Here is a 13568-nt window from a genome sequence, read left to right on the forward strand (position 1 = left end):
ACACGGGGCAGAGCCTATGTATATATGTAAACAACAGCTGGTGGTTTATACACTCTATCAGCAGGATAGAACGGCAGCCTCTGGTAAGACACGGGGCGGAGCCTATGTATATATGTAAACAGCTGGTGGTTTATACACTATCAGCAGGATAGAACGGCAGCCTCTGGTAAGACACGGGGCGGAGCCTATGTATATATGTAAACAACAGCTGGTGGTTTATACACTCTATCAGCAGGATAGAACGGCAGCCTCTGGTAAGACACGGGGCGGAGCCTATGTATATATGTAAACAACAGCTGGTGGTTTATACACTCTATCAGCAGGATAGAACGGCAGCCTCTGGTAAGACACGGGGCGGGGCCTATGTATATATGTAAACAACAGCTGGTGGTTTATACACTATCAGCAGGATAGAACGGCAGCCTCTGGTAAGACACGGGGCGGGGCCTATGTATATATGTAAACAACAGCTGGTGGTTTATACACTCTATCAGCAGGATAGAACGGCAGCCTCTGGTAAGACACGGGGCGGGGCCTATGTAAACATGTAAACAACAGCTGGTGATTTATACACTCTATCAGCAGGATAGAACGGCAGCCTCTGGTAAGACACGGGGCGGGGCCTATGTAAACATGTAAACAACAGCTGGTGATTTATACACTCTATCAGCAGGATAGAACGGCAGCCTCTGGTAAGACACGGGGCGGAGCCTATGTATATATGTAAACAACAGCTGGTGGTTTATACACTATCAGCAGGATAGAACGGCAGCCTCTGGTAAGACACGGGGCGGAGCCTATGTAAACATGTAAACAACAGCTGGTGGTTTATACACTCTATCAGCAGGATAGAACGGCAGCCTCTGGTAAGACACGGGGCGGAGCCTATGTATATATGTAAACAACAGCTGGTGGTTTATACACTATCAGCAGGATAGAACGGCAGCCTCTGGTAAGACACGGGGCGGAGCCTATGTATATATGTAAACAACAGCTGGTGGTTTATACACTCTATCAGCAGGATAGAACGGCAGCCTCTGGTAAGACACGGGGCGGAGCCTATGTATATATGTAAACAACAGCTGGTGGTTTATACACTATCAGCAGGATAGAACGGCAGCCTCTGGTAAGACACGGGGCGGAGCCTATGTATATATGTAAACAACAGCTGGTGGTTTATACACTCTATCAGCAGGATAGAACGGCAGCCTCTGGTAAGACACGGGGCGGGGCCTATGTATATATGTAAACAACAGCTGGTGGTTTATACACTCTATCAGCAGGATAGAACGGCAGCCTCTGGTAAGACACGGGCGGAGCCTATGTATATATGTAAACAACAGCTGCTGGTTTATACACTCTATCAGCAGGATAGAACGGCAGCCTCTGGTAAGACACGGGGCGGAGCCTATGTATATATGTAAACAACAGCTGGTGGTTTATACACTCTATCAGCAGGATAGAACGGCAGCCTCTGGTAAGACACGGGGCGGAGCCTATGTATATATGTAAACAACAGCTGGTGGTTTATACACTCTATCAGCAGGATAGAACGGCAGCCTCTGGTAAGACACGGGGCGGGGCCTATGTATATATGTAAACAACAGCTGGTGGTTTATACACTCTATCAGCAGGATAGAACGGCAGCCTCTGGTAAGACACGGGGCGGGGCCTATGTAAACAACAGCTGGTGGTTTATACACTCTATCAGCAGGATAGAACGGCAGCCTCTGGTAAGACACGGGGCGGGGCCTATGTAAACAACAGCTGGTGGTTTATACACTCTATCAGCAGGATAGAACGGCAGCCTCTGGTAAGACACGGGGCGGAGCCTATGTATATATGTAAACAACAGCTGGTGGTTTATACACTCTATCAGCAGGATAGAACGGCAGCCTCTTGTAAGATACGGGCGGGGCCTATGTATATATGTAAACAACAGCTGTTGCTCGATGTCTAAGGAAGTCTTGAGGTTTTGCTCGCCTGAGGTAGTGTGGTCTACAGCTTATTATGAGATACTCTATCTACCTAGAGAGTTTTCATTTGTATTTTTTGTAGCTGTCTTACATACCACCACACACCGATGCTGGCACTAAGATGGCACTGAATGAGCTGTTTACCGTCATAAGCAAACAGGAAAACGCTCATCCAGAGGCGGTGCTCCTAGTGGCCGGAGACTTTAATGCAGGGAAACTTAAATTTACCTAATTTCTATCAGCATGTTAAATGTGCAACCAGAGGGGGGGATTTCTAGACCACCTTTACTCCACACACAGAGACGCGTACAAAGCTCTTCCTCGCCCTCCATTTGGCAAATCTGACCATAATTCTATCCTCCTGATTCCTGCTTACAAGCAAAAATTTAAGCAAGAAGCACCAGTGACTTGGTCTGTAAAAGAGGTCAGATGAAGCAGATGCTAAACTACAGGACTGCTTTGCTAACACAGACTGGAGTATGTTCCGGGATTCTTCCGATGACATTGAGGAATACACCACATCAGTCACAGGCTTTATCAATAAGTCCATCGAGGATGTCGTCCCCACAGTGACTGTATGTACATACCCCAACCAGAAGCCATGGACTACAGGCAACATCCGCACTGAGCTAAAGGGTAGAGCTGCTGCTTTCAAGGAGCGGGACTCTAACCCGGAAGCTTATAAGAAATTCCTCTATGCCCTCAGACAAACCATCAAACAGGTAAAGTGTCAATACAGGACCAAGATCGAATCGTATTACACCGGCTCTGACGCTCGTCGGATGTGGCAGGGCTTGCAAACTATTACAGACTATGAAGGGATGCACAGCCGAGAGCTGCCCGGTGACATGAGCCTACCAGACGAGCTAAATAACTTCTATGCTCGCTTCGAGGCAAGTAACACCTGAAACATGCATGAGAGCATCAGCATTCCAGATGACTGTGTGATCACACTCTACGCAACCGATGTGAGTAAGAGCTTTAAACAGGTCAACAATCACAAGGCCGCAGGGCCAGACTGATTACCAGGACGTGTACTCCGAGCATACGCTGACCAACTGGCAAGTGTCTTCACTGACATTTTCTGTGATACCAACATGTTTCAAGCAGACCACCATAGTCCCTGTGCCCAACAACACTAAGGTAACCTGCCTAAATGACTACCGACCCATAGCACTCACGTCTGTAGCCATGAAATGCTTTGAAAGGCTGGTCATGGCCCACATCAACACCATTATTCTAGAAACCCTAAACCCACTCCAATTTGCATACCGCACCAAAAGATCCACAGATGATGCAATCTATATTGCACACCACACTGCCCTTTCCCACCTGGACAAAAGGAACACATGTGAGAATGCTGTTCATTGACCTCAGCCCAGTGTTCAACACCATAGTGTCCTCAAAGCTCATCACTAAGCTAAGGACCCTGGGACTAAACACCTTCCTCTGCAACTGGATCCTGGACTTCCTGACGGGCCGCTCCCAGGTGGTAAGGGTAGGTAACAACACATTCTCCATGCTAATCCTCAACACGGGAGACCCTCAGGGGTGCATGCTCAGTCCCCTCCTGTACTCCCTGTTCAATCATGACTGCATTGCCAGGCACGACTCCAACACCATCATTAAGTTTGCTGATGACACAACAGTGGTAGGCCTGATCACCGATAACGATGAGACAGCCTATAGGGAGGTGGTCAGAGACCTGACTGTGGTATAAGGACAACAATCTCTCCCTCAACGTGATCAAGACAAAGGAGATGATTGTGGACTACAGGAAAGGAGTACTGAGCATGCTCCCATTCTCATCGACGGGGCTGTAGGGGAGCAGGTTGAGAGCATCAAGTTCCTTGGTGTCTACATCACCAACAAACAACCATGGTCCAAGCAGTCGTGAAGAGGGCACAACAAAACCTATTCCCCCTCAGGAGACCGAAATGTTTTGGCATGGGTCCTCAGATCCTCAAAAGGTTTTCCAGCTGCACCATCGAGAGCATCCTGACGGGTTGCATCACTGCCTGGCATGGCAACTGCTCGGCCTCTGAGCGCAAGGCACTACAGAGGGTAGTGCCAGTACGTCACCGGGGCCAAGCTTCCTGCCATCCAGGACCTCTATACCAGGCGGTGTCAGAGGAAGGTCTTAAAAATGGTCAAAGACTCCAGCCACCATAGTCATAGACTGTTCTCTCTGCTACCGCACGGCAAGCGGTACCAGAGCGCCAAGTCTAGGTCCAAGAGGCTTCTAAACAGCTTCTACCCCCAAGCCATAAGACTCCTGAACACCTAATCAAATGCCTACCCAGACTATTGCACCCACCCCCCCTCTCCACGCTGCTGCTACTCTCTGTTATTATCTACCTTAATAACTCTACCTACATGTACATTTTATCTCAGCTACCTCGACTAACCGGTGCCCCCTAACATTGACTCTCTACCGGTACCCCTGTTTACAGCCCCGCTATTGTTATTTGCTGCTGCTCTTTAATTATTTGTTATTCTTATCTCTTACTATTTTTTGTGGTATTTTTTAAAAACTACATTGTTGGTTAAGGGCTTGTAAGTAAGAGTTTCACTGTAAGGTCTACTACACCTGTTGTATTCGGCGCATGAGACAAATACAATTTGATTTAATTTGAACGTGGTCGGAGAGACTTGTTTCTACTGTAGATGTTGGTCATGTCTTTATGGGAAACGGGTACAGGCAGATGGGAGACGATAGTGTCACACTACCAGGCTGTGAAACGGAGCAGGCACTAAAGGTGATATTAAATATTTAGAGGGGAGCATCAGCTGGGGAGTGGGTGGGAGAGGAGGGGAATTAGAACAACGCTAGCACGCTCTCTTTTGTGCATATTCAAACACGTACACAGATGCAGTCGCATGCACTGTTCTGATCCACATGTGTAAGGGAACACATAACCAACCACACTGTCGGAGATCCTCTTCCCTTGTCACACACATTAAAAAGTTACATCTGTATTTTGCTAACTTTTTACCTTGTAAAAACCACCAATTAACCTTTCCTCTTCTCTTCCTGGTTACAGCGGAGCCCCTCCCCCTGATGGACCTGTGTCGTCGGGCCGCCCGGGTCGCGTTGGGTCGAGAGCGCCTACAGGAGATAGAGACCCTGCCCTTACCACAGTCTCTCAAAAATTACCTTCAGTACCAATGACCAGAACCGTACCGCCTGACCAGACCCGTACCAATGACCAGACCAGTACCTCACACCACCAACTGGGACCATCCGGACAGAAACCATGATGAACTAAGTGTAATAGAAGAACGAGAGGGGGATTGAATGAATGCGGGCAGACAACGGAAGCGGAATGTTTACACTGTGGGCTGTCGCTCTGCGATTAATGGATGGACACTTGAGTTCAGATTTTTGACGGGAGGATGATGGATACTCGAGTATCGGGGTTTTAACCCATTTTGGACTTTTTTAATGATTGATGGCTGTAGCTCTCCTCCAATGAAGACCCTATTTGACAGAATGGTATGGTCCACAGTCACTTTTAAGTATGGCAATAAGTGGTGGTTTTAGGAGGCTACCTGCTGGTTGGAGTGAGAACTGCGCCTTGAAAGCACACAAACTATCCCGGGAGGCTTTTGAACTCAGATCACTGCTACTGGGTACACTATACTCAAGGTCTCCTACCATGTCAGTCCAATCAGCAGACAGACACAGGACATTTCTACAGGGCTCAAATGTGTCCATTTTGAGTTCAACAGGCCTGGAATCCACTGGTACCATACAATATCTTCCCCGCTGTGTTAAAGGACCCATTAAAGAACTATGCCAGTCTAGGCAAACCTAGTTTTTCTGGATCTACATCAAGTAATGCAAGGGGAAACTGTAGTACACAACTACATGAACAATGGCACAGCAGCCATTTGGGGAGGGGGGTGGGTTCAAGGATGGTTATGGATGACCACACACACACCTAGCAATCATTTTTTTCTCAAAAAGCTTGAGTCACTTTTGTAACTTCTAAGTTTGTACCCTATATTTTATAGTGAGTGTGGATTATAATTTTGATGACGATGATGATATGATGATGATGTTATTTATTTATCATGAGGTAGTTCCTTTTTAAAATTGATCATGATGGTTACGTTCAGGTAAATATACTACACCAATATGGGAGATGATGATCAGCTCTATCACCCGTAGGCTTTTCTTAACAGGATGCTGCTTTTATTATTATGATCGCTGATGGTTTTAATCTATATCTGCCTGCTGGGATGAGACACCCGGGTCATACTGGGGCACACAGTGGAATGTATGGACAGTGATGTCATTAGCAGATCTGAAATGTGAATAAAAGCAAAGTGAAGGAAAAACGTTTTCTGGGACGGTGATCTCTGTGGCACAAGGTCGGGCTGCCAGCTGTGTGTTTGTTTAGGGAGGCTGGGGAAGGTGCGTGTGCGTGCTTGCCTTTCCAGGGAGGCAGATTTTTTTGCTGTGTTTTTTCTCTCTGTATGTTTACACTGTCAGTCACGCTCAGAGGAACCAGGTCATCCTCAAATCCAGCTGTGACAGTTTGTGTAACCTCATCGACCCTCAACCTCAGCTGACTTAACTCCTTACCCCCATTTATATCTGCACCCAGATCTCTCTTCTCTACCTACCTCTCTTTTTATCTACCGACAGTTGAAGTTTGCATACACCTTAGCCAAATACATTTAAACTCAGTTTTTCACAATTCCTGACATTTAATCCTAGTAACAATTCCCTGTCTTTAGGTCAGTTAGGATCACCACTTTATTTGAAGAATGTGAAATGTCAGAATAATAGTAAAGTGATTTATTTCAGCTTTTATTTCTTTCATCACATTCCCAGTGGGTCAGAAGTTACACTCAATTAGTATTTGGTAGCGTTGCCTTTAAATTGTTTAACTTGGGTCAAACGTTTCAGGTAGCCTTCCACAAGCTTCCCACAATAAGTTGGGTGAATTTTGGTCCATTCCTCCTGACAGAGCTGGTGTAACCGAGTCAGGTTTCTAGGCCTCCTTGCTCGCACACGCTTTTTCAGTTCTGCCCACAAATTTTCTATGGGATTGAGGTCAGGGCTTCGTGATGGCCACTCCAATACCTTGACTTTGTTGTCCTTAAGCCATTTTGCCACATCTTTGGAAGTATGCTTGGGGTCATTGTCCATTTGGAAGACCCATTTGCGACCAAGCTTTAACTTCCTGACTGAAGTCTTGAGATGTTGCTTCAATATATCTACATCATTTTACTACCTCATGATGCCATCTATTTTGTGAAGTGTACCAGTCCCTCCTGCAGCAAAGCACCCCCACAACATGATGCTGCCACCCCCATGCTTCACGGATGGGATGGTGTTCTTCAGCTTGCAAGCCTCCCCCTTTTTCCTCCAAACATAACAATGGTCATTATGGCCAAACAGTTCTATTTTTGTTTCATCAGACCAGAGGACATTTCTCCAAAAAGTAAAATCTTTGTCTCCATTTGCAGTTGAAAACCATAGTCTGGCTTTTTTATGGTGGTTTTGGAGCAGTGGCTTCTTCCTTGCTGAGCATCCTTTCATGTTTTGTCGATATAAGACTTGTTTTACTGTGGATATAGATACGTTTGTACCTGTTTCCTCCAGCATCTTCACAAGATCCTTTGCTGTTCTGGGATTGATTTGCACTTTTCGCACCAAAGTACGTTCATCTCTAGGAGACAGAACGCGTCTCCTTCCTGAGCGGTATGACGGCTGCGTGGTCCCATGGTGTTTATACTTGCGTACTATTGTTTGTACAGATGAACGTGATACCTTCAGGCATTTGGAAATTGATTCCAAGTATGAATCAGACTTGTGGAGGTCTACAATTTTTATTTTCAGAGGTATTGACTGATTTCTTTTGATTTTCCAATGATGTCAAGCAAAGAGGCACTGAGTTCCACAGGTACACCTCCAATTGACTCAAATGATGTCAATTAGCCTATCAGAAGCTTCTAACGCCATGACATCATTTTCTGGAATTTTCCAAGCTGTTTAAAGGCACAGTCAACTTAGTGTATGTACCTACCTGTCTCTTTCCATCTCTACCTACCTGTCTCTCTTTCCATCTCTATCTACCTCTCTCTCTCTTTCCATCTCTACCTACCTCTCTCTCTTTCCATCTCTATCTACCTCTCTCTCTTTCCATCTCTACCTACCTCTCTCTTTCCATCTCTATCTACCTCTCTCTCTCTTTCCATCTCTACCTACCTCTCTCTCTCTCTTTCCATCTCTACCTACCTCTCTCTTTCCATCTCTATCTACCTCTCTCTCTCTTTCCATCTCTACCTACCTCTCTCTTTCCATCTCTATCTACCTACCTCTCTCTTTCCATCTCTATCTACCTCTCTCTCTCTTTCCATCTCTATCTACCTCTCTCTCTCTTTCCATCTCTACCTACCTCTCTCTCTCTTTCCATCTCTACCTACCTCTCTCTCTCTTTCCATCTCTACCTACCTGTCTCTCTTTCCATCTCTACCTACCTGTCTCTCTTTCCATCTCTACCTACCTCTCTCTCTTTCCATCTCTACCTACCTCTCTCTCTTTCCATCTCTACCTACCTCTCTCTTTCCATCTCTACCTACCTCTCTCTTTCCATCTCTACCTACTTCTCTCTCTTTCCATCTCTACCTACCTGTCTCTCTTTCCATCTCTACCTACCTGTCTCTGTTTCCATCTCTACCTACCTCTCTCTTTCCATCTCTACCTACCTCTCTCTCTCTTTCCATCTCTACCTACCTCTCTCTCTCTTTCCATCTCTACCTACCTCTCTCTCTCTTTCCATCTTTACATTTACATTTAAGTCATTTAGCAGACGCTCTTATCTCTTTTCATCTCTACCTACCTCTCTCTCTCTTTCCATCTCTACCTACCTCTCTCTCTCTTTCCATCTCTACCTACCTCTCACTCTCCTTCCATCTCTACCTACTTCTCTCTCTTTCTTTTTCCATCTCTCTCCATCTCTACATGCCTCCCACTCACCATCTTTCTCAGCCTCACATCTTGTCCATTACGCAGAGAAATCTGCAGTTACAAGCGGAGGAGTTTCCCCCCTAGTGATAATTTTCTAAGATCCCTCGAAATTATTAGAGATATTAAGTGGATGATCAGTGCTGAATTTAAGGGGACACTTCCTTGGAACATCTTAAATAAGTTTGCAGAGGATTTACCCTCTTGAGAATGGCCGAGGCCAGCAAATTGGCTTCCGTCCCACTAAGCTCAGCCATTGAATCTCAAAGCCTGCAGTTTTATTTTACATTTTAACAAAAGTGCATTTTTATGCGTTGATAAGACAGCTAGCTATAAATATAGCTGGTTCAGCCTATAGCTTAGCACGGATACATGGACCGTGCTAAGCTAATACATGGACTTGTGCGTAAGTGAAAATGATAGATCTTCAAAGGGAGCACTAAGTGCACATCCCAAATGTGGCAGTCGGGATAATGGAGCAGACATCTGCCAGACCGGGGCTTACATCTCTGTTGTACAATGTGATATCAGAGTTTCACATCCGCTCAAGTCTCCAGTCTCCCTATCTCGATATGTAAGGGATTGCTGTATTGGAAATCAATGCCAGACAGCGTGATACTACTCTTCCGTGCCGGCCTTGAAATGGGCTCGGGTTTCTTTTTTCTCTCCCCAACTCGTGTTTTGGAAGCAGCTCAAATGTAATTGAAAAACAAGACTACATGGGGTTTGATCAAAGGTCTGTCGGCATCATTCTGTTTGAGTGCAAGGACACGTGGAGGATATATATATATGTATTGATCACTCTCCAAACTCTCATTTACTCTTCTCTTTAAAACAGTGTTCTTTAATCCTGGTCCTGTGGATCCGCAGAATTCACAAGTGGGTATAGGAACTTACAGGAGCTTCTAGGAACTTACAGGAGCTTCTAGGAACTTACAGGAGCTTCTAGGAACTTACAGGAGCTTCTAGGAACTTACAGGAGCATCTAGGAACTTACAGGAGCTTCTAGGAACTTACAGGAGCTTCTAGGAACTTACAGGAGCTTCTAGGAACTTACAGGAGCTTCTAGGAACTTCTTGGGAAGGGGTATTGGTAAAGATCCTGAACATCCATTTGGATGAAACCAGTTCAGAGTAGGTTGATCCAAGTATGAAAAATGACGGTAGATGGTACAATACTTGGATTTAGGAGGCAGGCCTTACTTCCTGCATTATGAAACTTCTTTATTTTCTGACATTTTATACACCAATGGTACAACGCCTTAAAAACCGTCATCACGTTGCGCATCATACGACTTTGTTTAAAAACCGTCATCACGTTGCGCATCATACGACTTTGTTTAAAAACCGTCATCACGTTGCGCATCATACGACTTTGTTTAAAAACCGTCATCACGTTGCGCATCATACGACTTTGTTTAAAAACCGTCATCACGTTGCATCATACGACTTTGTTTAAAAACCGTCATCACGTTGCGCATCATACGACTTTGTTTAAAAACCGTCATCACGTTGCGCATCATACGACTTTGTTTAAAAACCGTCATCACGTTGCGCATCATACGACTTTGTTTAAAAACCGTCATCACGTTGCGCATCATACGACTTTGTTTAAAAAACATAAGATAGCTGAAGCAGAACGATACTGGTAACTAACCTCTTTTCAAACCCTGTTTCAATTCATTTTAGAATAAGATGTATAGTTTTTTCCCCCTCATCAATCTACACACCCCATAATGACAAAGCAAAAACAGTTTAAAAATAATAATTTAAAAAAATTGTATATAAAAAAAAACTATCACATTTTATATAAGTATTCAGACCCTTTACTCAGTACTTTGTTGAAGCACCTTTTGCAGTGATTACAGCCTTGAGTCTTCTTGGGTATGACGCTACAAGCTTGACAAACCTATAATTGGGGAGTTTCTCCCGTTCATCTCTGCAGATCCTCTCAAGCTCTGTCAGGTTGGATGGGGAGGGTCGCTTCACATCTATTTTCAGGTCTCTCCAGAGATCTTCGATCAGGATCAAGTCCGGACTCTGGCTGGGCCATTCAAGGACATAAAGAGACTTGTCCTGAAGCCACTCCTGTGTGGTCTTGGCTGCATGCTTTGGGTCGTTGTTCTGTTGGGAGGTGAACCTTCACCCCAGTCTGTGGGCAGGCTGTTATGTGACTTTTTACTGAGGAGTGGCTTACGTCTGACATAAAGGCCTGATTGGTGGAGTACTGCAGAGATGGTTCTCATTTTGGAAGGTTCTCCCATCTCCACAGAGGTACTCAGAGGTACTCTGGAGCTCTGTCAGAGTGACCATCGGGTTCTTTGGCAACCTCCCTGACCAAGGCCGTGCTCCTCTGATTGCTCAGTTTGGCTGGGCGGCCAGGTCTAGGGGAGTCTTGGTAGTTCCAAACTTATTCCATGGAGGCCACTGTGTCCTTGGAGACCTTCAATGCTGCAGATGTTTTTTCGTACCCTTCCCCAGATTTGTGCTTTGACAAAATACTGTCTTGCCGCTTTATGGACAATTCCTTATACCTCATGGCTTGGTTTTTGTTCTGAGAGGAGGGAAGAGGGAGAGGGCTGTCAACTGTGGGACCTTATATATATATGAATCAATTGAATTTGCCACAGGTGGACTCCAATTAAGTTGTAGAAACATCCCAAGGATGATCAATGGAAACAGGATGCATTTATTATTATTTTTTACACCCTTTTCTCCCCAATTTCGTGGTATCCAATTGTTAGTAATTACTATCTTGTCTCATCGCTACAACTCCAGTACGGGTTCGGTAGAGATTAAGGTCGAATGCCATGCGTCCTCTGAAACACAACCCAACCAAGCCGCACTGCTTCTTAACACAGCATGCATCCAACCCGGAAGCCAGCCGCACCAATGTGTTGGAGGAAACACCGTGCACCTGGCGACCTGGTTAGCGCGCACTGCGCCTGGCCCGCCACAAGAGTCGCTAGTGTGCGATGTGACAAGTATATCCCTACCGACCAAACCCTCCCTAACCCGGACGACGCTTGGCCAATTGTGCGTCGCCCCATGGACCTCCTGGTCGCGGCCGGCTGCGACAGAGCCTGGGCCCGAATCCAGAGTCACTGGTGGCACAGTGCACTAGACCACTGCGCCACCTGGGAGGCCTGAGCTCAATTTAGAGTCTCATAGCAGAGGGTCTGAATAAATAAGGTGTTCCTGTTTGACATTTGTTTTTCATTTTTCTAAAATCCGTTTTTTGCTTTGTTGTTATGGGGTATTTTGTGTAGATTGAAGAGGAAAATGTTTTATTTAATTCATTTTAGAATAAATCTATCATAACAAAATGTGGAAGTCGTCAAGGGGTCTGAATACTTTCCGAATGCACTGTAGCTTGTGTCATTGTGTCTTTCCACTATCATCAAGCTGTAATGATAGACATTTTAGAAAATTCAACATTGACTCTGTCTGAATAGCTTCCCAGACAAACACACCAGCAGGAATGCTGTGATACAAAATCAGTTTTCCCAAGGCAAAGACGGGATATGCTGAGAAGACAGACCCAGCATACTGTCATATTAGTGGACCTGTCAGCTTCCCAGGCCACTATCACCACATATTGCTTGTTTGTTTTTTGCTCTTGAAGAGCTTTGAGATTCCATGAAAAGAAGTATAGAAATGTAATATCGTATTATTCATTTCAAATCAATTCAGCATTTCAGGCACACATATTCCAAATACAAACATTGAAAAGTTTAACCAAAAAGTGCACAACCAAATATTGCATATTTCAAATTGACTACTTCAAAAATACTAGAAAACATATTGTAGAATGAGTAGATCACTACATCAATAAATTGATCGCATCATAACTCAGAACAGTAAATAAAAGGAAATTAACTTCACTCCCCATTTAACAAACATTTCACTTTTCAAAAACTTTACAGGCTACGTAGAAGGGCTCCTGGATCTCCTCCTCAGCGAGGTCACCCTTGATCCAGCACCTTATGTGTGGAAGCTGTGCGAGCTGCCCATCACAGGACCCCTGTCTGCCCAGTGTGAGAGGCCTGACAAGGAGGAGGCCACAGCTGGATTTGTCTCCTGCTTTCATCTTGGGGAAGCTAAGTGGGTGACTGAAGCCTCCTTCCTTTCCTGCTCCCCATCAATCTCTGTAGTTGGCTGCTTTACCTAAAGTCTAAGTAATTCACTCTTACGTGATATGACATTATACTTTGTTACTTTGAGTTTTTTTTTTTTAAGCCTTCGGACGGGAGATGAGTGTTAGAAATTGTACGAATCAATGGGGTCCTGTACACTGTAGGGTGGCCAGGTGCCTATATTTGTTTTTTGTCTCCAATAAAAAAAATCCTGTCAAATTTGTTCCCACCTTTTATTTCTCATGAGTGTTCATGTTGATCAATACATTGGCTATGCTGGCCAATTGTAAATTATCAAATGCATGTCTGTTCCATACAATGCTGAACATATTGTCATTGGTGATGCTAGTGCAGAGGCACCAATAAAGTGTCCAGTACGCTTATTGTATGCTGTTTTCATGTATATTCCCTTATGTCTAAAAAATGTAAGGGTGGGGATCAGAAAACCAGACAGTGCCTGGTATGACAACCATTT

The 13568-nt window shown here is 44.9% G+C and overlaps 1 protein-coding gene across 9 annotated transcripts in view; it reads left to right on the forward strand.

Annotated features, from left to right (window-relative positions):
• Positions 1–13215, forward strand: part of LOC118372495 (SPRY domain-containing SOCS box protein 4-like) — a 144864-nt gene extending 131649 nt beyond the window's left edge. For 8 of the 9 annotated variants that reach the window (XM_052463492.1, XM_052463487.1, XM_052463485.1 and 5 more), the window contains one exon: positions 5021–6320. In XM_052463492.1, the coding sequence (XP_052319452.1) occupies positions 5021–5148 (128 nt within the window). In that variant the 3' untranslated portion in view covers positions 5149–6320. Of the gene's footprint in view, positions 1–5020; positions 6321–12883 lie in introns of those variants that run through there. The other variant, XM_052463493.1, reaches the window with a different exon arrangement.
• The last annotated feature ends 353 nt before the right edge of the window (positions 13216–13568 follow it).

This window comes from Oncorhynchus keta, chromosome 15, assembly GCF_023373465.1.
Source record: "Oncorhynchus keta strain PuntledgeMale-10-30-2019 chromosome 15, Oket_V2, whole genome shotgun sequence".
Classification (NCBI taxonomy): domain Eukaryota; kingdom Metazoa; phylum Chordata; class Actinopteri; order Salmoniformes; family Salmonidae; genus Oncorhynchus; species Oncorhynchus keta.